At 52.4% G+C, this 24697-nt stretch overlaps 8 protein-coding genes across 8 annotated transcripts; 3 read left to right on the top strand and 5 right to left on the bottom strand.

Moving 5' to 3' along the window:
• Positions 1-375: 375 nt before the first annotated feature.
• On the bottom strand, positions 376-2304 carry HER10_EVM0004244 (SpoU rRNA methylase; the record flags this gene model as incomplete). Its single annotated transcript, XM_035473896.1, has 1 exon — positions 376-2304. Exon 1 carries the CDS (start codon positions 2227-2229, stop codon positions 376-378), a length of 1854 nt encoding a protein of 617 aa, XP_035338249.1. The 5' UTR covers positions 2230-2304.
• Positions 2305-2783: 479 nt separating this feature from the next.
• On the top strand, positions 2784-10986 carry HER10_EVM0010362 (SNF2 family domain-containing protein; the record flags this gene model as incomplete). The annotated part of the gene is made up of 9 exons (XM_035479825.1): positions 2784-3431; positions 3897-5942; positions 6003-7619; positions 7680-7830; positions 7917-8313; positions 9429-10059; positions 10130-10171; positions 10273-10717; positions 10772-10986. The coding sequence occupies exons 1-9, from the start codon at positions 2823-2825 to the stop codon at positions 10984-10986; spliced, it is 6153 nt and encodes a 2050-aa protein (XP_035338832.1). The 5' UTR covers positions 2784-2822.
• Positions 10987-11246: 260 nt separating this feature from the next.
• HER10_EVM0010849 (dihydroorotase) lies at positions 11247-12978 on the bottom strand (the record flags this gene model as incomplete). The annotated part of the gene is made up of 10 exons (XM_035480296.1): positions 12797-12978; positions 12694-12732; positions 12444-12634; positions 12201-12366; positions 12088-12139; positions 11984-12032; positions 11898-11927; positions 11802-11844; positions 11716-11742; positions 11247-11651 (listed from the first exon to the last, which is right to left on the bottom strand). The coding sequence occupies exons 1-10, from the start codon at positions 12872-12874 to the stop codon at positions 11247-11249; spliced, it is 1080 nt and encodes a 359-aa protein (XP_035338875.1). The 5' UTR covers positions 12875-12978.
• A 978-nt stretch (positions 12979-13956) lies between these two features.
• On the top strand, positions 13957-16045 carry HER10_EVM0000956 (COP9 signalosome complex subunit 3). Its single transcript, XM_035470720.1, has 3 exons — positions 13957-14341; positions 14397-14606; positions 14665-16045. Exons 1-3 carry the CDS (start codon positions 14192-14194, stop codon positions 15760-15762), a joined length of 1458 nt encoding a protein of 485 aa, XP_035337942.1. The 5' UTR covers positions 13957-14191; the 3' UTR covers positions 15763-16045.
• A 125-nt stretch (positions 16046-16170) lies between these two features.
• On the bottom strand, positions 16171-18394 carry HER10_EVM0007178 (replication factor-a protein 1). The gene is made up of 4 exons (XM_035476743.1): positions 18259-18394; positions 17943-18197; positions 16443-17879; positions 16171-16390 (listed from the first exon to the last, which is right to left on the bottom strand). The coding sequence occupies exons 1-4, from the start codon at positions 18294-18296 to the stop codon at positions 16294-16296; spliced, it is 1827 nt and encodes a 608-aa protein (XP_035338533.1). The 5' UTR covers positions 18297-18394; the 3' UTR covers positions 16171-16293.
• A 451-nt stretch (positions 18395-18845) lies between these two features.
• Positions 18846-20057, top strand: HER10_EVM0002649 (dienelactone hydrolase; the record flags this gene model as incomplete). Its single annotated transcript, XM_035472352.1, has 4 exons — positions 18846-19035; positions 19090-19139; positions 19208-19898; positions 19963-20057. 4 exons carry the CDS (start codon positions 18846-18848, stop codon positions 20055-20057), a joined length of 1026 nt encoding a protein of 341 aa, XP_035338107.1.
• Positions 20058-20233: 176 nt separating this feature from the next.
• On the bottom strand, positions 20234-21954 carry HER10_EVM0001813 (uncharacterized protein; the record flags this gene model as incomplete). The annotated part of the gene is made up of 7 exons (XM_035471548.1): positions 20234-20639; positions 20699-21084; positions 21154-21221; positions 21279-21315; positions 21383-21564; positions 21639-21774; positions 21862-21954. 7 exons carry the CDS (start codon positions 21952-21954, stop codon positions 20234-20236), a joined length of 1308 nt encoding a protein of 435 aa, XP_035338019.1.
• Positions 21955-23061: 1107 nt separating this feature from the next.
• On the bottom strand, positions 23062-24476 carry HER10_EVM0010546 (zinc-binding dehydrogenase). The gene is made up of 3 exons (XM_035480002.1): positions 24368-24476; positions 23941-24302; positions 23062-23844 (listed from the first exon to the last, which is right to left on the bottom strand). The coding sequence occupies exons 1-3, from the start codon at positions 24390-24392 to the stop codon at positions 23224-23226; spliced, it is 1008 nt and encodes a 335-aa protein (XP_035338848.1). The 5' UTR covers positions 24393-24476; the 3' UTR covers positions 23062-23223.
• Positions 24477-24697: the final 221 nt, after the last annotated feature.

The following is a 24697-nucleotide window of genomic DNA, read 5'->3' as shown; positions in this document are numbered from 1 at the left end:
CAAGGCCGTTTTACCGACAAGCTTTGGTGGCAGGGGCGGGAGAGACACGGACCTGGACGTTGTCAGGGGTTTGGCTGCTAAGGTTTGCAGGGGTCCGCGGGACGGGAAGTCTGGGGCCACCAGGACACCCCAATACCTGGATGTGCTTGCGATCGTGAAGACAGCACGACATAAGGTATGCAAGTTCGCATCAAGGTCTCTTTCTACTCTCTTTCTTCGCAATGAATGTCTATTATGCAGAGAAGTGAAGGCTTGGTTTTGGTTCATCAAGATCGCCGGTCCCTGTCTTGTCAGGTATTCTAAATGTACTTTAACAGATATTTGTACAATATGTTACATGATCATATATAGTATTACATCTTCCCACAAGAGAGGCTAAAACATGCTTTCGCCTGCATCTGCCTTGTGAGATTCCTTCTGCAGCCTCTCTGTGAGACTGCTAGGCTCTGCAGTGCCTCTCAGGAATGAGTTGCAGAGCAAGGCCGTGGCTACGCTGACGTTCAAGCTGTCTACCGAGCTTGACATCGCCACTCGCGGGATCGTGATCTCGTGGGTGGCCTTCTTCCTGATATCGTAAGGGAGGCCTGTGCCTTCGTTGCCAAGAACGAGGATGGATGGCTGCGTTAGAAGAGGCTTCTTCTCTTCGATGCTTTCCGGTGTCCACTGGCGGTTGTCTCTACGCAAGCCAGCTGTCGGTGCGACTGCGGCATACGAGGTCCATCCTGCGGCTGCGCTCGCGTGAAGAAAAGCTCCCGGATCCTCCACGGAGAACAACTGCAGCTCCTCAGAAGCACCTGCCGAGGCCTTCAGTACAGTAGACGTGATCGACGACGACGTTCTCTTCGTAATAGCAACCGCGGAAACACCGAGGAATCGGGCTGTCCGGAGAATGGCACCGAGGTTGCCGGGGTCCAGAATCTCGGTCAGAAGGAGCACAAGCGGCCGAGCCGTACCGGGCCTGGAAGGAATGAAACCCTCGGTTCCGTTGATCGCGACGTCTTCCTTAGACTGACGTCCTACGAAGACGGGGTAGCCCTGGGGCTCGCTATGTTCTCCGCCCAGACCTGTGATCGGCAACTGAGGCAGTGGTGATGTCTCCATCACGATGCCGTTGTGTGGTCGACCCTTGCTCATTTTATCGAGCAGTTGTTGGTCATTCTCGTAAAGCTTGGTGATTTTGACCTTCTTCTTTTCCGCCATGGACAAGATCCATCTATCGTCCATGCTTTCCTTCTTGTTGCTTCCTTGGTAAAGGTAGAGATGATAGAGCTTGCGTTGCGAATTCTTCAGTGCTGCCTTGACGACCGAGCGACCGAAGAGGAACTGCGATGCAGCTGTTGTGTACTGTACCAAGCCACGGAATTCTGTAGGTTCAGAAGATACTTCATGGTCCGGCTGTCTTGATCCAAACCGTCGAGGAGGGGCGGCCTCGAGTTCTCTGCGGGCACCCTCCCGCATGGAGTCCATACGCTCTCGCGCAAAACTTGGTCTCGCTCCTGATTGATTGTCACGGCGGTCCGGACGGCGGTCTGAGAACTGGTCGCGCTGGCGATCGGGGCGGCGATCCTGGAAACGTTCGCGTTGACGATCTGAACGGCGATCCTGGTATTGGTCGCGCTGGCGGCCATCTTGACGATCCTGTCGACCAACTTGGAACCAGTCGTTTCCACTCTCACGCTGTGCAGTTGGCTTCGAGGACTCCTCCTCTTTTGCGCCATTCTTCTCCAGCAGCTTGCCAACATTGTCCTTCAACTCACCACGGTTGAGTTGGTAGACCAAGCTCTTCTTGCCGAAGGAGAACTCGGGGTTGTTGAATCGCTTGCTTCGGGATTTTCTTCCTCCTTCTTCTTCCTGCTCTTTCATCCTCTCTTGCATCTTCTGGAAGGCCTTCTTGGGCTTGAAATGGCGCTGCTCGCGGTCTCGCGGGCCATCGCGACGGCCACCGATGGCGCTGGAGAATCGTTCGCTGAAAGCATCGGGCTTGGATTTGGCAGCATCTCTTGATCTGCCGCGGCCTTTAGACTCCGTCAATCGCGGCCTGGATGCAGGCCTGGAGTTGCGGTCGGTGCGATCGTTGCGTGGCTTGTCGGAACGCCAAATGCCACGATGTATCGCAGAGAGCGATCCATTGCGCGCTTGGCCGTAGAGAAATGGGTTACCGGAAAGTTGCACGGCTCTTTGGGTTGCTGTGAATGGGCGTGAAGCGCTCCATCTTGTAAGGAGACTCATTGCATTGTGTACAAGGGATGGGCCCGGATGATGATGATGATGTCGATGTTGTTGTAGTTCAGCTGCACCTTGTCGAGCAATGTGCAGGTGGGTTTGCGCTTCACTGGGACTCGACTCGAGGAACTTTTTTTCTGCCATTCTAGAGCTGTGCAGGGTCCGGGCGGTGAGAATCACTCAAAGAACAGACCGGGGCTTCCATTGGCCACAGAGGGCGATCTGGTGGGCTTATTCCCGGAATCTCCACACCGAGAACAGGTACGTATCTCCTATCAGCACGCCAATTCCCACTTAGGAACTAAGTTTAATGGGTGCAGCAGTAGCAACGCGGTTTTGAGGTTCGTCGCGTCAACCGTCGAATAATCCCACCTTCACGCCTTGACAAGCAGCTTCCACAACTTGCGCCACTCCCACCCCTGGCTGTCTACTTTGAGCAGCAAAAGATGGAAATCGATTGAACTGGCAGCATTTTTTTTTCTTTTTCTTGGTGTTTCCTCTTGTCTTCAGATTGATCAACGCTTCAGAACCAACCCTCCCCCACCCACCAAATCCCGACACACCCTCATAAATGCGATCAAGTCGTAACTTGTCGCATCATGGACGACCTTCCAGCCGGTGCTGACGACAATGCTACAATGTCACTGGCGGGATCTCCGAGCGATGCCCTATTTGGACTGGACACTGCCGACTTTGATCCCTCCCACGAGACCGATCTTCGTGTCGATGAGAACGAGGCGGAGGAGAAGGTTGCGGACGAGGACGAGGTTATGCTTGACGACAGCATGGCAGACGAAGATACGGAATCTGTGCCGGTAGACGGCGTCTCGATTCAACCAGAGAGTTACAACGCCGCTGCCGAGCCCGCAACTGAGGAGATCGCAAGAACACCGCCCAGAACCGACTTCGGCGTCGATGAACACATTCCGTCCATTGAGGCTGATGATACACACGAAGACGAGACAGCAATCACGAGCGAACGAGTCGATGGCTTTGCAAGTATCAAGCCAGAAGATGAAATAGAGAAGGCGGTAGCGAGATTGCGCCCGTGGAACTTCGAGATCATCCTACCGCGCATATCACCGGAGGAACGCGCCCGGTACCTCTCAGTAAAGAGCGACGTCGTGGATGAAGTTATTGAAGAGGTACCTGGTGTCGAAGGCGAACTGTGGTACAGAGTGGAGTTCACAGATGGACAGCAAGATACCGTGAGTTATTCCTCTAAATACCTTATTCGTAAATATATTTGCAAATATCGCAGCGCTTTCTCTCCTCACGTCTTTGACTCCTCCTTCCCCTTGCGCCCTTCTCTCCTTGTTGCCTCTCCTTCCTACACCGGCTCATTTGAGGTTGCTCTTGCCTGCGAAGCAATTGTCAAATCTTCATACCTACCTTATAAATACCTCAACCCCTACCCAAGTCTTCTTGTCAAACCTCCTACATCCTCACTCTTCACATACAACAGCTCTCGCCCCGAGAGTCTCGTATTGCGGTCGATATTAGCAATCGAGTAGCCCCTTCCCGCCTCACAACCCCCATCAGGTTCATATTGCTCTTTCCAATCTTCTCAAAAATAGTACCTTCTCAACCGCCACTTATCCTCGAAGAGACAATCTACAGCTTAACACAGCCTCTGCTTGTGCATTTCTGAGAACCTAGCTGACTCGCTGAAGATACCTTTCGACGAATTGCTCGCGTATGAAAGAGGCCAATTAGCTCTTAAAACATATCAGGGCATCATGGCTCCAGACACCAGCCACTGGCAAGACGAGTGGGAGGAGTCGATTGCAGAATCTGATGCCAATCTCGATACTGTTGAGCTTGACGAAGACGAAGTTCCCCGTCAATCTAAACGTCTACGAAGCTCGACACATCGCCGCACGCGCGAAGACTCCGATTCCGACGAGGACCTTCGTTCCCACCGTTCCAAACGCCAGCGTACGTCTACAAGACCGAGCACGAGACACAACTCGAAAGTGATCTCAGACGATGGGGGCCCGGACGAGGTTCCCGCGCGCGGCCGACAACTTAGAGAGCGGACTCAGAAACAGCTCAAATTGACAAGCATGGCCTTTGCCAGCATGCCCTTGAGTCGGGACAACGATTTGGACGAGTTGTCTCAGGACCACCCTCGCCAACAATCCGACGACGACGATGACTTTCAGATCATCACATCCGACCTCTTGCCAAAGTCCTCGTCGGCTAGGCGCAAGAAGTCACGCCGCCTTAGGGTTAAGGCCAAAACCATCGAGCAACCCAGATCTCGTGGCTCCTCAATTGAGTTTGAGGATCGTCGCCGGTCTGGCAGATCCACAAGGAACAAGGGCAGCATGCTTGATCTTGCATTGATGGATGAGGAATCATTCTACGTTGAAGATACAGCACCCGTCGGCGTTCCCAAGGTCATGAACATCAAGGAAGTCTTCAAGCCAATTGACCATGACGCACCCTTCAATCAATATCACTCCGATATCTGCGCCACGTGCAATACTGGTCCTGCCGCCAACAAAGGTCCCCTGATTGGCTGTCAAGGCTGCTCCTTATCTTTCCACAAAAGTTGTATCGGCTACAGATCTGCCAGAGAACACATTGTCACCAAGGTCGGCGTGGACGATTTTGTTCTACAGTGTAAGTTCTGTATTGGCATCTACGCCAAGAAGGACAGGAACAGCCCAAGACATAGCCGGTGTCAAGAATGCAAACGTTCCGGGCGGTCATGTGCGGCATTTTCGTCCAAGAAAACCCCTAGACAAGAGGAGAAAATTCGTCTTGAAAACGGTGGTGAAGACCCTGTCACGGCAGTGGCTCCATCATTGGTCAACAACGCTGAGAACCTCTTATTCCGCTGCACCATGTGCAAGCGTGGATGGCACTTTGAGCATTTGCCATCGTCACAAACGGACTCAGATGTGTCTGACATTCGCCAGCAGCGACTTGCTGAATACTCTGTCGACTGGAAGTGTGTCGACTGCGGCACGGTATCCGACAAGATACAGACCTTAGTTGCCTGGCGGCCCCTGGGTAAAGCCTCGCTCGAAGAGGGGAAGACCTACAGCGATTTCAATGAGGATGAGAAAGAGTATCTCATCAAGTGGCAGGACAAGTCGTACTTCCATTGCAGCTGGATGCCTGGTGCATGGCTCTTTCACATTGCCTCGGGTGTGATGCGCAACTCCTTTGCGAAAAAGGATGCGGATCAGAACTTGGCCCTGAAATTTACCGAAGCCGAGGCAATCCCCCAAGATGCCCTCATGGCCGATGTCATCTTTGAGGCCAAGGTGAAAGGAGGGAAAGCAAGGACGCTGGAAGATGAGATGGAGCGTATTGAGAGCGTCGATAAGATCTTCGTGAAATTCCAAGGTCTTGGCTATGACGAAACGGTATGGGATTCGCCGCCAAAGTCAGATGCCGGCGAGGTTTACACAGCATTCAAAGCCGCATACTACGAATACCTCACTGGCAAGTACTTCACCGGCTCCACGAATGCCAAAATGAAAGAGCGAGTCAACAAGTGGAAGGACAAGGAATTCGTCAAGTTGGCCCAGCAGCCCCCTGGTCTGCGCCGCGGCAAGCTTATGGAATACCAAATTGAGGGCGTCAACTGGGTGCTATGGAACTATCACAGTGAAAAGAACGCCATTCTTGCCGATGAGATGGGACTGGGCAAGACGGTCCAGGTCGTCGGCTTGATCTCGACCCTGGTCCACGGCGACCCAAAGGTATGTTTGTGCTGCTCACGAAGAGGCTGCTGTATATTGTGCTGATACTGACTTTCGTAGTGCTGGCCTTTCCTTGTTGTCGTTCCGAACTCAACCTGTCCAAATTGGCGTCGCGAAATCAAACAGTGGGCCCCAGACCTCCGAGTAGTCACTTACCATGGTGGCAAGCAAGCGCAAGAGTTGGCGCACAAATACGAGCTCTTCCCGCGCGGCTCCGAAGAGATCAAGGCTCACGTTGTTGTCATGTCATATGACTCTGCGCAAGACGATCGCACGAAACATCTCTTCCGTTCAGTTCAATGGGCTGGCCTGGTAGTTGACGAGGGACAGCGATTAAAGAATGACAAGAGTCTCTTGTACACGGCTCTGCGTTCCATGCGGTTCCCCTTTCGACTCCTTCTCACGGGTACGCCACTGCAGAACAACAAGCGGGAGCTTTTCAACTTGCTTCAATTCATCGACCCAACCCAGAATGCTGCGAAACTCGACGAAGAATTCCAGGAGCTCAATGCGCAGAACCTCCCTGAACTGCACGGTCGGATCAAACAATACTTTCTGCGGAGGACCAAAGCTCAGGTTCTCAAGTTCTTGCCTCCCATGGCTCAAATCATCGTTCCCGTCTCTATGTCGATCCTACAAGAGAAGCTCTGCAAGTCAATCATCGCCAAGAGTCCCGATCTGATCAAGGCAATCTTCGCAGACGACAAGGTCAACAAGAAAGACCGTGGCAGTCTGAACAACATCCTCATGCAGCTACGGAAATGTCTCTGTCATCCGTTCATGTACAGCGAAGCAGTCGAGGAGCGAACAGTTGACCAAGTGCAGCTACACGAGAATCTGGTGTCAGCGTCAGGGAAGCTGATGCTTCTCAACATCATGTTGCCGAAGCTGAAGGAAAGAGGACACAGGGTTCTCATCTTCAGCCAGTTCTTGAACCAATTGGACATCATTGAAGATTTCCTCAACGGTCTCGGCTTCCAGTACCGACGACTTGACGGCAGTCTCAGCAGTCGGGAAAAGCAGAAATATATCGACGACTACAACGAACCTGACTCTCCAGTCTTTGCATTCCTTCTCTCCACGAGAGCTGGAGGCGTGGGTATCAATCTCGCGACTGCTGACACTGTCATCATCTTGGATCCTGATTTCAACCCCCATCAAGACATCCAGGCTATTTCGCGCGCTCATCGCATTGGTCAAAAGCATAAGGTGTTGTGCTTTCAACTCATGACCAAGAATTCAGCAGAGGAAAAGATCATGCAAATTGGCCGCAAGAAGATGGCTCTCGACCATGTTCTGATCGAAGCAATGGACGATGTGGGAGAGTCTGAAGACCTAGAATCGATCTTGAAATTCGGTGCCTCAGCATTGTTCAGCGATGATCAGAGCGAAAAGGACATCGTCCGGTACGATGATGCTAGCGTTGACAAGCTCCTCGACCGGTCGACTATTGAGCAGACAAAGACTGGCGACGACGATTCCGCTGAGTCGCAATTCTCCTTCGCCCGTGTATGGGCCAATGACAAGGACGGATTCGAAGACAATCTTGCTGAAGAAAACGAGCCCACTGTCAATCCTAACGTATGGGAGGAGATCTTGGCAGAGCGAGAAGCAGAAGCCAAACGCGTGGCCGAGTTAAACAAGGAAGTCCTTGGTCGAGGTGGTCGACGCCGCCAGGTAAACAATCACTGTTGGATATATCTACTCTTCCCAAGTGTGCTAACAGATTCATCCCAGGCAATCAGCTACAAGAATAACGGCGGTACCGGTGTGGTCACTGACCTCCCCGTCAACAGCGACAGCTCCGATAATGACGGAGAGTTTGTCGGTGGAGATGAGGAGGAGGATCCTGATACTGACATGGAAAATAGGGATGACAGTTTCAAAGGTAAAGCTAGACCTTCAGCTTCTCGTTCAACTAAGAAAATTACGCGTGGCGTGAAAAGAAAGCAAGTTGACACATCCACACCACAGAAGAAGCGACGGCGCAAGACATCCAAAACCGACATCGTGCAATACAAAAGGTCCAAAACGGTAACTCCACGCAAACCAAGGCAGACACCTCAAAAACGAACCCCCAGCGCATCGCGACAGGCCAAGGTGCCCTCCACAAGTGGAAAATCAGTCCGGACTGGCCTGGATCAGGTCCAAACCCCATCCACGGAGCAATCCAACAAAACGGACGACCCAATCACGTCTACCCCGTCTACCCACCTCCTCAGCCCAACCTTAACCCCATCTATCACCAGCCCGGAGCCCAGCTCTACCCACAACCCCCTCCCGCACCAGGAAGCCGTCCCGGTCGACCGATGAAGCCTGACATGGCCTGGCTTGACCACTTGACAGCAGCCCGAACGGTTACTGGCGGTGAGTTGCCTCCAACTCAGCAGGCTGCTCATGGGTTCCAGCAGCAACAACAGTCTGCTCCTGTCATACGTCAAGCAGCGTCTGGCAACCCTATTGTGCCATCTACGTCAGGCAAGGCACGTAGACCGTCGTTCGGTTTGTCCCAGATGCACCCTAATGCATCTTCTTGTGCGGATTGCGGCTTTCGGCATTACTCGACCAATTGCCCAGCCCCGACTTCAGAAGTTCAGTTACGTCTGGCTCTCGACCACTTGAAGCGTTGGCCGTCGACGTCCAGGAACCCTGCCGCAGAACGAAAACTAATAGAGAAGCTACACTTAGTAGCAACGACGAATGATCGTCGAAAGGACTGAACCTTCGATATTGCTTCAGAAAGCTTATAGCATTACGAGTCCTCAGATAAGGTCGCTCAAACGAAGACAGAAATACCCTTTTGCTAGATTGGGTCGTCAGTATCGACTGACAAATCAACACTTACAATATTTGGCATGGATGGGACATCAGATAGAAAAGTATACCAATCTGACATTTCTCCAAGGCTGTGCCTCCGTAACGAACCTCATGGAATTTGCTCCGTTAGACTTGTTCAACCGTAGAAGGCAACTGTTTGTCACGTGTTGAGGTACAAACCAGGACTGCAGCTAACCGGGCGATTGCAGCGGATCTTATTTCGGTCGAGCAAACGACGATAGCAACGGACATTTCCCGACTTTCTTAGGCTTTTGTTGTGAATTCTATACCACTCGCGTCCAAGGCATCAGAGTCCCATGTCTGAGTCTTTGGCGCCTTGGCCCGCATCTTTTGGCCGTCCTGCAAGCGGTGGACGACATCAAAGTCGTCTTTGATGGAGTTGAACGGAGCATCGCGACGCGTTGGAACTGAGCTTCTCGGTCGACGGCATCATAAGGTAAACAAGGTAGGAAGTGCTGGCCTCCTTCCCCGTTTGCAAGGTGGTCCGAATCCTCCATAATATCTCCCGTGCCCTACCTAGTTTGGCCCGTTTTCGACTTTTTTCAAGCAGCTCAACATAGACTCTGCTTCGGATTCTTCTTCTTCTTATCTTCTTTTCGTCCCCCATTCTTTCTTTCCTTCCTTCTCTACTTCTTTTCGCTCCTGCAGCATGGAATCGAGCCTTGTCTATTCTGCTTCCGAAAAATCATACTCGCCACAGGGCTCCCGAGGCTTTACTCGCAATACGACGCCTGAATCCGAGGCTTCATCGGAACCAAACGGTATTCCTAACGCGCAGATCAGCGACAGAAAGATGGAAAGCTCCCGAGTCGTCTTCTTCGATTCCCAGAACCAGCCTCAACCATTTTATCCTCCCGAATTCCCTCAGTCTGGGTCTGGGCAGACATCGATGAGACACAGCCTCGCAAACGCTCCCCGCAGTGTCGATGCCCCGAACTGGCGCATGGGTATGGGAGGCGGTCCGGGCCACAGGCACTACAGCTCATTCAGCTCGTCGGCCAGCGGCACCGAGTACATGATCATGGGATCACAAGTGCAAGATTGTCAGGCTTCAAGCATGGCAAGAAACACGAACATCGACACTTCGGGCTTTCACGGCTACTGTCTGGATCGTGGAAACGGCAACTATACCAGGTTGATTCCTGCCGACTCGCTTCCACCTTTAGTCGGTATACCAGCCATCCAGAATGGTGCTGAAGGTCTGCTTGTTCTCCCACAGCCTCGAGGCGTGGACGCTCAGAACTTGGCTAGCAGCCCTGTTCAGCCTGTTGCTTTCAGAGTATGTTTGCTTCCTTCTTTTCTTCTCCACTCCTTGTCAGGCACCAAAGTGTTGGCGCTGAACCTTTCAGTCACCTCCGTCTTCGCCAGCACCGGTATCTGATGCCCTTCAGGTATGCTCACTTGTTTCTTTGAAGTCATTGTTCTTCATATTATTTTACATACATACTCCATGGATTACTTGGTTTACTGACAAAAGTTTGTGAATTTGTAGCGTAGAATTGATCAGATCGTTGCCACCTCCCCCAACTCGCCAAAGAAGCCCAAGATCTACTGTGACAAGTGGGTTCACGAGGGCGTCTGCGCATTCACCCAACAAGGTTGCAAGTACAAGCATGAGATGCCCCTCGATAAGGCGACGCAACACTCACTCGGTCTTTTCCATGGGTTGCCGGCGTGGTGGAAGAAGCAGCAGACTGAAATTCGGCAACAGCAGCAGCAGCAGCCTCAGCAGCCTCAGGGCAGCGGAACCGAGGTCTACTTTGACCTTCGTCAGCAATCTCAAAGTGGCTTGAGTTCGCCCATGATTGGCGACAGGGCTCTTGCTAGCTCGACGAGAGCGACGCCGTCGTGGCGGAGAGGCGAGGGTGGCAGGAACCAGGGACAGATGAGCGCAGGATCACTGGCGAGACCCGGTGCAGGATACAGAAACTCTCCTGGTAAGTCTTCTATTGTCAGCCTCTCTACGGAAATAAAGCTCATATAAACAACAGACTCGAGACCTACGTACCAGCAGAGTATGGATTCGCCTACCTCCTCTTGTGTCTGGGGCCCGATCGGACCGCCTTCGAAGCAGACGCCCGACCCAAATCCGCATTCCCATCAGAATATGAGTGCCTTCGCCACTTCCAACAACTTTGCTCTGCTGAGCTCTCTTGACGCGAATACGGGTGAGATGGACAATGGCCGCAGATATGAGTCCTACTAGAGCTAATAGCTTGACATCAACTTGTTGGATGGGATATGGCAAGGTTGGAATGATGAGACATGAGGCATGACAGAGTTGTGGGTATTGTCACGGTATCGCTTTTATTTTGTTTCCTGGCTTGAAAACTGTATGTATTATAGAAGACGCGGACCAACAATGGGGGAGTCGCGAGCGAATAACTGATCGAAAAACCGCCTCCTTTCGCGAAGTGTGACCCAAACTCATCATCCACAATGCTTTCATCTGACCATGGCAAGCTTTTACAGCCAGGTAAGGCTCCAGGTCTCCTTACCAGCGCGGAACGGCACAACCTGGATCCCTTTACCCTCGAACGTCTGCTGGACGACGGCGCCGCCATCGCGGGTGAGACGGATACGCTCCTTCCTGGTGTCCTCGGTGCCGTAGAACTTGCGGCCGTAGCCGCTGACGAAGCCCTCGAGGGCCTCCTGGGTGATGTCGGCGTCGGCGAGCTCGCCGCGGGTGACGGCCTCGTCGAGGGCGGCGAGGAGGTACTGGACGGCGTAGGGCTGGGTGAAGACGCCGGCGGCGGCCTTGGAGGGCCCCGTCTTTGCGGTGATGGGGTGCGGGGCGGAGTCGGTGCCAAGGAAGAACTTGCCGTTGCTGTTGACTACGGCGTTGAGGAGGGCCTTGCGGTCGGCGGGGAGCTGGTGGGCGTTTGTTAGCTTTGCTTTGGAAGAAGATAATGGATGTTTGTGTTGGAAAACTTGCCTTGGCGACGGGCTTGCAGAAGTTGAGCTACGTCACAAGTGTCAGTCTTTGGAAAGTCAGGGGTTGAAAGATCTCTCATCTCATACCGCGTCACCGACGACGTCGTCGATAGTGATGAAGAGGTGGTGGCTATTAACATGGTCAGGACTGTGTTATTCTTGAATTAGGTTTGGGGTACATACCAAGTGATGGTGCCGGCGACGTTGGGGCCACTTGTAACTAGTCAACCAAAAGAAAATTGTGACTTTTTGACGGCATCGTCACTTACCATGACTTGACGGCTGCAACAGCCTCAGCGGTTGTGCAATGCTCGAGAACTGTAACGTCAATTGGCCAAGTTCTGCCTCGTTAGACAGAGATGGCTGTACTCACTGATTCTGAGCTTGGGGTACTTGGCGTGAAGTGCCTTCAGGGTGGGGAGAAACTGGGATTCTGAATGTCAGCAGACAGACGCACACCTGGATAAAAGTCTGCAGAGTAATCACCTTGGACTCGGCGTTGAGCGTAGTGATGTCGCTACCAGCGTGGGAAGGGCACTCTCCGTGGAGGCAGAGAAGCAAGTCGACTTCCTCCATGGCCTTGAAGACCTCGTGGAAGGCATCGTAGTCGACGACGCCATCGGCGCTGTTCGTGGTAACGCCGGCAGGGTAACTAGTTGCAGCGTCTCGAGTCAATGACCCAAAACATGTTGCTAATGTACAATTCAAGGCGCCTGATAGAACACACACCTCTTGACGGCGGCGACACCAGCCTTCTTGGCCTCTCTAATGGTATCGGGCGTGACGTCCTGGTGAAGGTAGAGAGTCATGAGCAGGTCGACCTCGTCCTTGCCCAGGGCCGCCTTAATGCGCGATGAGTAGTCCAGAGCCCGCTTGACGCTCGTTACCAGGTTGTTTTGCAGGTTAGGCATGATGAGTGCCTTTACAGCTGTGTTAGTAGACGGCTCTAGTTGACGATTGCAACTTGCGGAGGGCGTACCTGGTTGACTCCTCCAGGACGAACAGTCGGAGCGACGATCTAGAATCGTTTTAGTATTCGTAGTATGCCCTTCAGTGGTGGCATGAGTTCCATGACCGCGTACCTGGAGCATGTCATCGTCACGCAAGTGGACATGGGCGTCAAAGGCCGCGGGCAACTCGACGGTATCAGGGAGAGGCATCTTGAATGGCGAGTGGACCGATAAATTGGGTGTCACGGCTTCTATAAAATATCAGACCGAGTCACTTGATAATGTAAGGACTTGGATTCTTACCTGGTGATCTCTGTTCGCAGGAATGGTTCAATATTGGTTTTCCGCCGATGTCGCTGAGTAGTTGATTCGGGTCCTCAATCTCGTCTCGAAATGTTTTTTCGTTGGAGTTCATGGTGGGGGCGGGGTAAATGACTAGGTTCCCCAAAGACTCGAAACCATCTATTAATTGACTTCCTCACTGACCTTACCTACTTACCTACCTTACTTACCGTGAATGAAACGCACATCACTGGGCGCTGATTGCCAATGACACTCAACTTGAGGCGTTGAAACCCTTGAAGAGACTTTATGATAATATTCAACCTTGCAATCTTACAACCATTTGCTTCAACGCAAGCATAAGAATAAAGCACGGCCTCGTAGCCGTTGAGTCCAACTTAACCACTTAAAACAAATATTTCCATCCAGCGTTGTATCCATACAGGCTGAGCTGCTTGATTTCTCTCCAATTTGTATACTTACGCTTACTTCTTGCCGTCTCTGTACCTTATGTTATCCTTCTTGTCACCCTTGTTGCATTTGGCTGTATGCCATTTCTACAAGGTCATTTGATCCTGTCGCTTCTCCTCTACTCGGGTCTCCAGTCGTTTTACTATTACTAGGCTTGCCTGGCCTCCCTGTACGATGATGACATTTAGTAAAGGGAAGAATGGGAAGATCCAGAGTTGTATGAAGTCAGGTAATTTGAGGTCTGTCTCTTTCTACGATGATCTACTACCCAGGACCTTGTCGGGATGGAGGGGTAGGTATTCCTGCCCCACTAGCCAGCCAACCCAGGACCTTACGGAGTGCATTGCTACAGGCATGATTGGGGCTTCACCTTGACTCACCGATGGCCAGGCAGGCACGAGATGTAATCGGTATCTAATGAGCCGAAGATTAAGCGAGGTGCACTTGCGTACCAGGCACGGACCATTATCCCCCACAATGGATCAATGGTATCCGTACAGCCTACCTATGCTGGTACCTACTAGGTAATCTTGAGCTTCATCATCACCAAGAAGCTTCTCAGGATCACGCTGGGTTGCGACTTGGCTTTGTGAACCTCTAACAACCTCTATACAAACCACCGTTTCCCGAGATTACCCCTCGCCGAACTTGAGAAACCTCATTCCAACACAAGCTTCGCACACCCGTTTTTCCGCAACTGTCGCCACTGCTGTAACAGCCGGTTGTTGGAGCTCGAGCTTTCTAGGTTGGCAAAGTGCCCAAATCGTCGGCAAGATGGAAGACACACTTTTCTACTTCGAGCGCGAGAAGTACAAGACCGACGAAGTCTACGACAAGACCATTAGAAATCACATTCTGAAGATCACTCGTCTATTCAAGGACGATGCGCCGGCCATCATAGCCAAAGCGCCGCAATTGCTCGAGGTCTGTTGGTCCCCCCACCTTTGGCTGTCTGTTGCTGCTAACCACCATGCCACAGATCGTTCACCCCAGCGACCACTCGATTTCCTACCTCGCGATCCTGAACACTCTGAAGCATCTGGACGAAAGCTCTCTACCCCTGCCGATCGATACCTTTCGAGAACATATCGCTCGCTTCTTGTTGTCGTTCGACGCCCGGCAGATGCGCTATGTTGGTGATGTCTTCTACGACCTGTTGAAAGATGTCGTGGAATGCAAGTTCTTTCAAGTAAGAAATATTCCAAGCTCGATTGATTGCTCTGACTAATCGCATGTTCTCTTGGCAGGCGCGTCAGTCTGTAGAGATCGTTGTCGCCGCATTGAGGCTACTCGATCCCGAATCAGCCGTACTTACGAGCCTCCACCTCGCTGTGGTGAGGCTAGCTTACGAAACGACGAACTACGACGAAGTGCTGCCAATACTCGAGAAGCCATGGGTGTTCCTCCCTGGAATGAAGGACCAGCCTCGTCCAACATACCCTTGCGATTTGACAGCCTCACCTTCCGCCTATATCAGCCCCGCCACACAACTCACGGAGTACTTGACTCGCGAGGGTGTCATGGAGCACGAGTATATCAGTGCCCAAATCTTCACGAAGGAGCTCAAATGGGCGCAGGCTCACAAAGCCTACCAAAGAATCATCACTTGGCCGTCAAGGGAAACCTCTGTGAGCAAGTTGATGACTGACTCCCATAAGCGATGGCTTCTCACAGGTCTCTTGGCTCTCGGCCACACGCCGGTTCTACCTGGACAAATCAGTTCAAGCGCTCAGAAGGCGTTCGCGTCTCTGTCAAAACAATATGCAGATCTCGCGAGCCTCTTTTCAACCACCAATGTTGAGCAGTTCAAGGGCGCAGCCGAGAAAGGCATCGAGACGTGGGCAGCTGATGGAACCACCGAGCTGATCAAAGCGGTTGTGACGGCGTATCAGAAATGGCAGATTCTTGGTCTCGCCGACGTGTATCACAAGATCAGCGTATCGGAGATCCGCCAACAGACACTCAGTGCCGAGACAGCTCGGAACCTCGAGACTGACGAGGAGGTGGAGCAACTCCTGCAGGATATGGTCAGCATCGGAATGCTCCAGGGCTCATTGGAGATCAGCCCTGATGGCGTCAAGTGCCTCACCTTCCTCCCGCGTGACACGGAAATCGAGTACAGCGAGTACCAGAAGAAAATTACAGACGACGCGCGCATCAAGGCGTTGAACAAGTTTGCCGAGGTTAGCGACGTTCGTCTTGCCGCCTCAAAGGACTACGCCAAGCACATCATTCGTGAGCAGAAGCGCCAAGACAAGGACGGCTCTCAGTCGCACAACACCGAGTTCGGCTTCGACGCATCCATCGAGGACGAAGATCTCATGACGGGTATTCAACATCCTTAGTACCTTTACCGGGTGGGCCATCCTTCAAAGATGATCTTTCGATGTCACTGCAGTTCGCGCCAACTTTGACGAGGTAATGAGGGCACGAAGTGAGGGAAGGAGGATAGTAAGATGATTTCTTGCATGAGAAAAAGAGCGAAACGTAGGTAGTGCTGCATGAGATTTGACCTCGGCATACTGGGGGGCATCAGGCCGGCGTTACGAGATCAGGTTCACAAGGGATATTGCTTTGATTGCCAAAAGAGGCATTTGCGACACTATCAGCAGAATTGCGAGGGCCCGGGTTCTCGGGGCTGACTGTGGTAGATTAGGTAGAGAAAGAAGAAACCGCGAAATAGTATTCTCTTCCAACATTAGCACGTTTGCCCGAGAACATTGTTTGGCTGACACCTTATGCTCGTGGTCCTTTGCCTCATAGCTCATCAAATTTTTGATCGCCCCTTCTAGCTACCTCAGGGTTCTTCACGCAGATGCGCGGGCTACCTTTCCATCATTAAAGTACACATACATCGATCTCCCTTCCAAGCATTTCTACGAGCTGATACCAAATTGCTTAATGAGATCCGCAAGCTTAGCTCCCTCGGCCTTGTAGTCGATTTGTCCTGCGCTCAAGACCTGGTAGCGTACCCTGAAAAAGGTTAGTGTTAAAAAAATCAGCCGCGGTCAAGGGGTTATCGTACCTCTGAGCTTCGCCAAAGGTGTCCATCTTCGCACGGCATCGGAAGTTCAACTTGGTGCAATTTGCTTGCTCGAATGCCTGTGCCATCTTCGTTTCATCCTCCTCGCGTAAAGCCATAAGATCGTCTGCCGACATGCCCATGATAACACGACCGACATCATCGAAGCAGCTGAGCCACAGCTGGTTGGTGTGATCGCACACGTTGATAGACATGATGTACCGATATTCGGGCTTCGGGTGGGCAACATCGCACTTCTCGCAACGCCAGGTACCGTCACCCATATCAGTCACTTTCTTGTTGCAGCCCTCGTTGCTACATGCGGGATAAGCAAAGTTCTCCTGCTTGATGTAGACAATGGTTGCCTTGAGGTTGAAGTAATCTTGGTTCTCCATGCCCAAGTTCTCCTCCTTCACCTGGAGAATGGACTTGTCCTGGTCCTTGCGACCAGTGGCATTGCCCATGCTGGCCATGTTATTGTGGCTGCTGAACGTATCATTGCGACCAGATGAGTCATACCAGCCCTTCAGACGGTGAGCATCCGGAATATCCGGGTCAATGGACATCGTGCCGGAAGAAAGCAGGCTGAGACTGCGACCACCAAAGTCAGACACCTTGGTACCCTTGAAGGCCACGACAGACTCAGGCTTGGCGTCAAAGTTAGTAGCGCTCTTGCCCCAGATGGTGACGCGAACTGAGTAATTTGTGTCGTCAACCAATGTGAGCTCACGCTTCTCGTAAGGCTTGCCAGTCGACTTGGAGACGATTTGAGACACCTCAGCGACCTCCTTCAGAACGCCAATGACGTCAACGGTCGCATCCTTCTCGACTTCCTGAAGCTCTTGAATGTTGCAGAAGTTGAACCGCACCTGCGGCACACTGCTCTGATCCTCTGCCTTCTCGATCTGGGTATCGCGCTCGAAAGTGAGCTCGTAATCGTTCGGCAGGTTTGTAAATTGCTTCTTGGCAAGCTGGACTTTGCAAGGGTTGGAGATGTAGTAGACACCTCCCTCCTGAAGCAGATCGTAGTACTGGTCACATTGGTCGTTGAAGCCGGTTGCCTTGATCTCGCCACTCTCGTCAAGCAGGTTGACACTGAACAGCTTGCCCTCGCCACTGGGCTTGTGCCATGTCCGGATGTCTGACTTTTGTGTGACGCGAGCCTTGATGGTCCACTTGTGAGCGTAGGGAGAGAGGGCTTCGATAGGGTAGATGTTATTGCTTCCATGCTGGCCGGTGGCACCTCCAGCAGAGCGCGTGGGTATCGATTGGGGCTTTGGTGTGGGCTTGGTCTCCTCTTGCTTGACACCGTAGAAGTTCTGTCCGCCGATGGTCGTGTTTGCTGCTGCAGGGGGCTTCGCTTCGAAGGCTTGAGGCTCGCCGAGCTTGTCTGGTGTGCCGAACTGCTCGACAACCTCGAGGCCGAGGATAATCAGAATGCTGTTCAGAGGTTAGGTCGCTTTTCTCGAAAAAGTCAACAAGGAGAGGCAAAAAGGCACGTACTTCTTCCCCTTCACGGAGTTCGCTTGGTACTGAGTAATCCGCACGATGCAGTTTCTGACCAGCTTGTTGTCGTGGACAACGTGGTTGACCTGCGTAGCCAACATGCACTGAACATAGTTGCTCACATCGCTGAGAACAATCCGGTATCTCTCCGCGTTGCCTCCGGCTTGTGCGGCCAAAGGTTTGATCTGCAGGCACTGGAGAACCGGGACCGGGAATTTCGTGTTGGCACCTTCGGGGTCATTGAAGATGGCGCTGCATCCGCTCAGTTAGTACGGAAAGGGTGAGAAGGGCAGTAAATCATAGAATAACTCACTCCAAGGCTCCCTTGGTAATCTTTGATTCGACGTCCATCTTGAGGTTTGGCGAAGATGAAGTACCGTATGCAAGTTTGTTGGTTGAGAATGGTGAGGATTTGGGGGTTGAGGCAAGTTCTTCGCGAAATGGGGGAGGAAAGCGCGTCGACGCGTTTAATGGCTTTTGGCGGGGTTCTTACCTTCCGTTAGGTAAGCTGGTAATTAACGAGTCCCTGCTGTTTCTCACATGCCCGGTGGTGGCCAGTTGCCTGTCGTGCCTGCCTGGTGTCGTCTGGATCCAGTGTGGGGAAAGATGGTAGCTCGGTACGTACCTATATTTAGGTGGCAGCGACTTCACGCGGGGCAGCTACAAGCATCAAGCTGAGACGTCATCCCTGATGGTGTTACGAGCTATGTACACGTACCTCTCAGTCCAGACTTGATCCAAACGTTGCGCCAAGGGATACAGACTTCTACTTTGACAGTGCATCCTGCATTTCTGTAAGCCTACACAAACATCGCAACATCTGGTACTACTTTCGACTTCAGAACCGTTTGCCTCGTACTGCAGTGCTCCGCACCGATACCCATAACCCCGCTCAACAAGATGACCCAGATCGAGCCTGATATTGCGACGAAAGCTCCCGAGAGCGACGCCGCCGAGACAATCACTGTCACCGAACCCGTCACCGAGAGCACCTCTGCTGCTGACACTCCGGCTCAATCCACCAGCCCTACGACGACTACGGGAGGCGCTGGAGAGCACAGCGAACACTGCGTGTCCGACAGACCAACTCGTGAGCTCCATGCTGAGCCTATGCAGTCATTTGCGCAAGACTGACTCGAAACAGCGTCCGGCCAATCCTCAACGGGAGAGATAATCAAGATCAACGATGTCGAGGTGAGTAGATTACCTGTCATGCAACTACGGGCACATCGTGACCACGGCCAACGACTAACCCATGCAAGGTCTACATCTCGAAACCCGCCGACTACCCTCATGCGCCAGCCAGGCTTCTCCTCCTCCTGACGGGAGGCACGGGTCTCAAGTCCACAAATAACCAGCTTCAAGCCGATAAATTTGCCAGTGAGGGCTACGTAGTGGTCATGCCCGATCTCTTCAACGGTGACGCGGCGCCCAATTCGTCGACCATCGATAGCAGCGAGGACACCGGATCGTTCCTGGACACTTTCAAGATGAAGATCGTCGAGACGGCCAAGAGCTTCCAAATTGATATGTGGCTGGCGCGACACACAGAGGAGAAGGTGCTGCCGATCCTCTACAAGGTCATTGAAGGCTCGAAGGAGAAGTTCGCCGATGCGGTGAAGAACGGCGACGGCATCTACGCTGTCGGCTACTGCATTGGAGGACGCTATATCCTTCACTTGGGCTCAGACAAGAAGGTCGCGACAGGAGGTCAAGGACTTGCTGATGCCGAGGCTGGCGAATTGAAGACTGGTCCTTTCATCAAGGTCGGCGCGATAGCACACGGTGCTTCTGTCACCCCTGATGACTTCACGGGCGTCAAAGTCCCCATATCTCTCGTCTGCGTCGAGAATGATCCTCTGTTCCCTGAGGAGGTCAGAACACATGGCGAGGACGTCATGTCAAAGGCAAACCTCGAACACGAAGTCCAAGTGTACCCTGGCGTGCCGCATGGTAAGGCCCAACAGTCTGCCCTCACCTTATAAGGCTTTGATCGAATGCTAACCTTCACCACTAGGTTTCGCTGTTGTTGGCGAATATCAGGACGCAGCCATTAAGGATGCTCAGACCACAGCTTACGACCAAATGCTGAAGTGGATCAAGGAACACTGAGAATAGGGGAAACCGTCCTCGTATGCTTTTTATGGCCTTTGCTTCTGTTATGGTCGCTCATCTCGTGGCTTTTGATGATATCAGTGCTTTATAGGAACTTTCTTACGGCCCAAGGGGATATTATTATATCAATACTACAAGTTTCCCGACAAATTCCTCTCCAGGTGCCGATGACATTACATCAAGTCTTTTCTTGCTGTCTCCGCATCGCTTGTAAAGCTCGAATTCCTCCTCCCGGAGTTGATGGCAGTGGTAGAACTGTAACTGCACTCATCTATTGGCACTGATTTAGCGCCCGAAGAGTTCACTGCCACCCGCATCTCGAGCGAATGGTCTTGGAAGACTCGCTGGGACCCCGAATTCGTTCCATGCGTCCTGTTCGTGAGATTTGCCGATGCATCCTTGATTTGCCGACCAGTCTCACGCACAATCTGTCTTGCATTGGGCATGCAGGCAACCACTACGCCAGTGCAGATCTCAATGGCAGACCATATCGTTGTCCCACGCGCATCAGCTGTCGCATTTGCGGATGTCGCGAATGAAATCAGGCTGCGAAGGCGGACAACACTGACTACCGTGAGGCTGAATTCTGGTCAGCGTCCTCAAGCTCAGTGACTGAAGAAATCCGGGAGCCCACTCACAAGATACCAACACTGAACATAGCAATGATTCCGAGCTTCTTTTTCATCTTGAGGTTCAACTTGTAGAGCTGTGTCAACGGCAGAATGAGCATCCAGACATCGAGCGCGATGTTCATGCCGCCATGTGACAAGCCCATTTTGTTGAGGTCGAGAATGACACCACGAGGTTCCTTGTCACGCCAGCCCTCCCAGATGAGCCATGTAGGCTGTCTCTGGACGAAGCTGAAGACGATGAATATGAATCCGACGAAGAGGTCGTAGGCTAGCGTCCACCAGACTGCGATCCTGAATTTCTTGTCCGGAAAGATGCGGAGGAAGAACAGGAGAATAGATGCCTTTACGATGGAGAGGATGAAGACGTAGAGTGTTTGGACCATTAAGAGGTACTGCAAATGGTTAGCTCATGTTTGAAGAAGCCCTCTGTAGTGGAATCGGTCGATCTCAATAGTACTCACCCTGAGAAAGGTAGTAATCTGATAGTCGTGGAGAACCCAGATATCAAGTCCCAGACCTTGTGGTATCACTGCAGAGCTGTATTAGCCATAGTTTCCTCAGTAGCTTCTTTGGAGAGTTGACTTACTAAACTGAATCAAAACTATGAACGGGATCAAGGCGGCCTACCCCGACAAATTAGCCAGCGTCAAAAAGAAGCCTGTAGGCTATTCGTAAATAGGGTATACCCACAAATGCAACTACCATCAAACTATCGTCAGCTCCCCAAGGAGAGTACCTCATGGCTTTGACTGTAATTCGGCATGCGAAGAAGGCTGACGCAAGTATGAACATGCCAAGACTAGTCGCTCTCGACTCGTTGCGATAGTCTGACAGAGGGAATCCACATGCAGTTCTTGTGATATTGACAAAGGCTGTAAGTGTCAGACTCTGTTAGAAAATTCGGACTTCTTGTAATAAGGTGAGTAGAGAATAGCAATGCACTCACTCAGGGACTCGACCACGCTACATCCTTGTTGCACGCAACCCCCGACAAAATTGTTGAAGCCTTCGTCGACACATAATTCCGCCTGCGACTGGTTGGCAAATGCAGGCTGGCTCATTGCCTGAAAAAGACACTTCGTCTAAACTCAGTCGTTAGCTTCCTCGACAATCGGACATTGTAAACCTTAATCCTCGACTAAGAAGACTGGGACGATGTGACCACTTACAGAACACTGTGGAGCATCAGCCAACGACTGCGCGCCAGCGAGCCTCAAGAGGCACGACGCTCCAACGGCGACGATGAATCGCAGAGTCAACATAGCGGAACTTGTCTGACAGCGAACATTCACACACAAACACGAAAGCCGCAAAGAATGACCGAAAAAGGAGAGGGAGAGGCCGGTGGGAGCGGACGTAAGAGAGGGAGGGCCTCTAAGTCAAGTTATTACCTACCCTTTCTTGTTGTGCTTGATGACGGAATCGGTACCCAGGGGGCCTAGCCCAGCGCCCATCTCCAAGTTGCGATTTGCGAGGCGACTTCAGAGGCTCAGAGACGAGTACGCCAAAAACGGCGTTGGTATGGCTTTCCCCCTCTTCTTTGAACTATTGATCCTGTCTGATGTTCCCCCCTGCCTTGGGCGTACGTTAGCGGCGCAGAGCTTGTCGCCATCGTCTGCCCCCAATCGTTTCACAGTTTCAGCCTGGCACCTGGGTAGAGAAGGCGATTCTGTAGAAATTCCAAAGCTTCTGACGACAGGTACAATCTTGTGAAAACCAGCCCATGCCAGCTTGATGAGGCTGTACTTCAAAGGAAGAGAGCAGCCAGCTCTCGCCACGGCTTGGAATGTCTTAGGAAATTGCGTTGCGCCCGCAACCAGTTAGGATCCCGCTAAAGATTGAGAGAAAAGAAACCATCAACCAGAAAGCGTGATAGCGTAAAGGAGTACACTCCAGCCCGCCCGCGGATCCTCTTCCGGACTACTGGTCAAAAGCCAAGTTCGCCGCGAGCAGTCAGCCTCCTTTGAACTCTAATCACCCCGTTCCCACCCCAGATCGCTCTCGCCCAATGCCAAGCTCTCCCAGCTTTCCCCAAGAGCCCACAAGTGAGAACGGCTGGGTTCGGGGGCTTGCAATAGCCGGTAGAAGATGAGCAGAAAAAAAGGAGGACATTCCTCCAATGAGCGGGGGATGCTCGTCACTGGCACACTGCCCATGGACGGGCACTTATCCGCGCCATGGTCAACTGGAATGCGATAAACCCAGTCAGCCACGGATGGCGGAATCGGGTGAGGTCTTCTTTGTTCTGAAGTTACCCGAGATGACCGATATACAGGGCGTTTCGGGGCCTTGAGAGCCCCCGGTATGCCGTGGCCTCCTCGGTCCGTAGACAATGGTCCAGGAGACTCCCGAACAGTAGAAATCAATAACACCAACGCAATACGCAGATGGAAATGGCGAAATCCCATGACGGGGAACCGCAGAGTTGTTTGAGTAGGCACCCTTTAGCCTGGCATCACCTATGCGGACCAGTTGATATTAGAGCTTGAAAGTCTCGAACCAAGTTCGACCAGTGATCTGCAACACGCCCTCTACGAAATGGTACAGATGATCTTTCCCGAGTTCTTGTTCGCCTCCAAGTGCGCATGAGCCTCCTGTATCTTCTCCCACGGAAGCACCGTATCAATCACGACCTTGAGCTTCCCCGTCTTGAAATGCGGCACATACTCCTCCAATCGATCCCTCAACTTACCCTGATACTCCACGTCCCTGCTCCGCAACGTGCTGCCCTCAAGCCTGATGCGCTTGTACAGCAGAGGCCCAATGTTGGCCCCCTCGATGTTGGGCCCGCCCAGCAGGCCGAGCAGGACGATGCGCGCGTCTCGCGCCGCGACGTCGAGGTTCTTTTGGAAGTAGCCGCCCCCGACAAAGTCGACAATCACGTCCACGCCCTTGCCGCCCGTCACCTCCTTGATCTTCTCGGCCCAGTCGACCTCCTTATAGTTGAAGGCCGCCGTGGCACCGACTTTGTTGACCACAAAGTCGCACTTCTCGTTGGACCCGGCCGTCGCGTAGACGGCGGACGCACCCGCGTCCTTGGCCAGCTGGATGCCCGCGATGGAGACGCCAGAGGCGCCGGCGTGCCAGAGGACGGATTTGCCCTTTGAGAACTCGCCTACGAGGAACAGGGCTTGCGTGGCGGTGATCCAGGTCTAGTGTACACTCATGGTCAGCATTTCACAACTGCCGACATCGGTGGTGCAAAAAGATGACGGTGAAACCATGTAGGCTTTCAGTTTTTTTCTTACCTCTGGAACGCCAGCGGCCTGCTCCCAGGACAGGAAATCCGGCTTGTGCAGCAGCATCTTGCTGTTGACGGCAATGTACTCGGCGTATGCGCCACCGTACGCGAGGCCAAAGACCTCATCTCCAGTCTTGAAATTGCCGTGGTCGCCCGAGCCAAAGGATTCAATAGTCCCGCTGAACTCGACTCCTAGGGTCTTGGGCGCCTGGGGCGGGAGCGGGTAATTGCCAAGACGTTGGATCTGGTCCATGCGGTTGATGCCGAAGGCCTTGATCTTGACCAGAGCCTCGCCCTCGCCAGCCGTGGGCTTTGGCGTGTCGGCATTGATGAAGAGGTTCTCCTTGGGACCTTTGCCGTCCTTGATGTCTGTAGTTTTTTGTATTTGTAAGCCATTTGTCTGTTACGTACGGTGAAAGGCATGTTCGACTCACCAACTGCTCTCATTGTTGAGGCCATTTTGATAAAGTTTTCTTATCCTGATTTCAACCTTGCCAATCTGCACTTGAGAAGTTAACTTGAAAAGAATGAAAGAGATTTGTCAGTAGCTCGAGAAGATGAAGTCTCACCGAGGTCCCCGTTCGGTTCCCCTCAATGACGTGCATCCGGGCCCACTGACTAATCCACTCGGGCGCCCCCGTGCCGCTCCGTAGCCGGCTCCAATATTCCCGTGCCGTGTCCGCATGTTTTCCAACCACAGCTCCGGGAAACGCTATTGTAGTCTCGATTCAATTTTTTTGGCCGTTAAGTTCATGTTCATCATC

The sequence above is a fragment of the Colletotrichum scovillei genome (genome assembly GCF_011075155.1).
Source record: "Colletotrichum scovillei strain TJNH1 chromosome Unknown Contig00001, whole genome shotgun sequence".
Classification (NCBI taxonomy): Eukaryota; Fungi; Ascomycota; class Sordariomycetes; order Glomerellales; family Glomerellaceae; genus Colletotrichum; species Colletotrichum scovillei.
The sequence above is the reverse complement of the archived record's forward strand: the minus strand, read 5'-3'. Positions and strand labels throughout refer to the sequence as shown.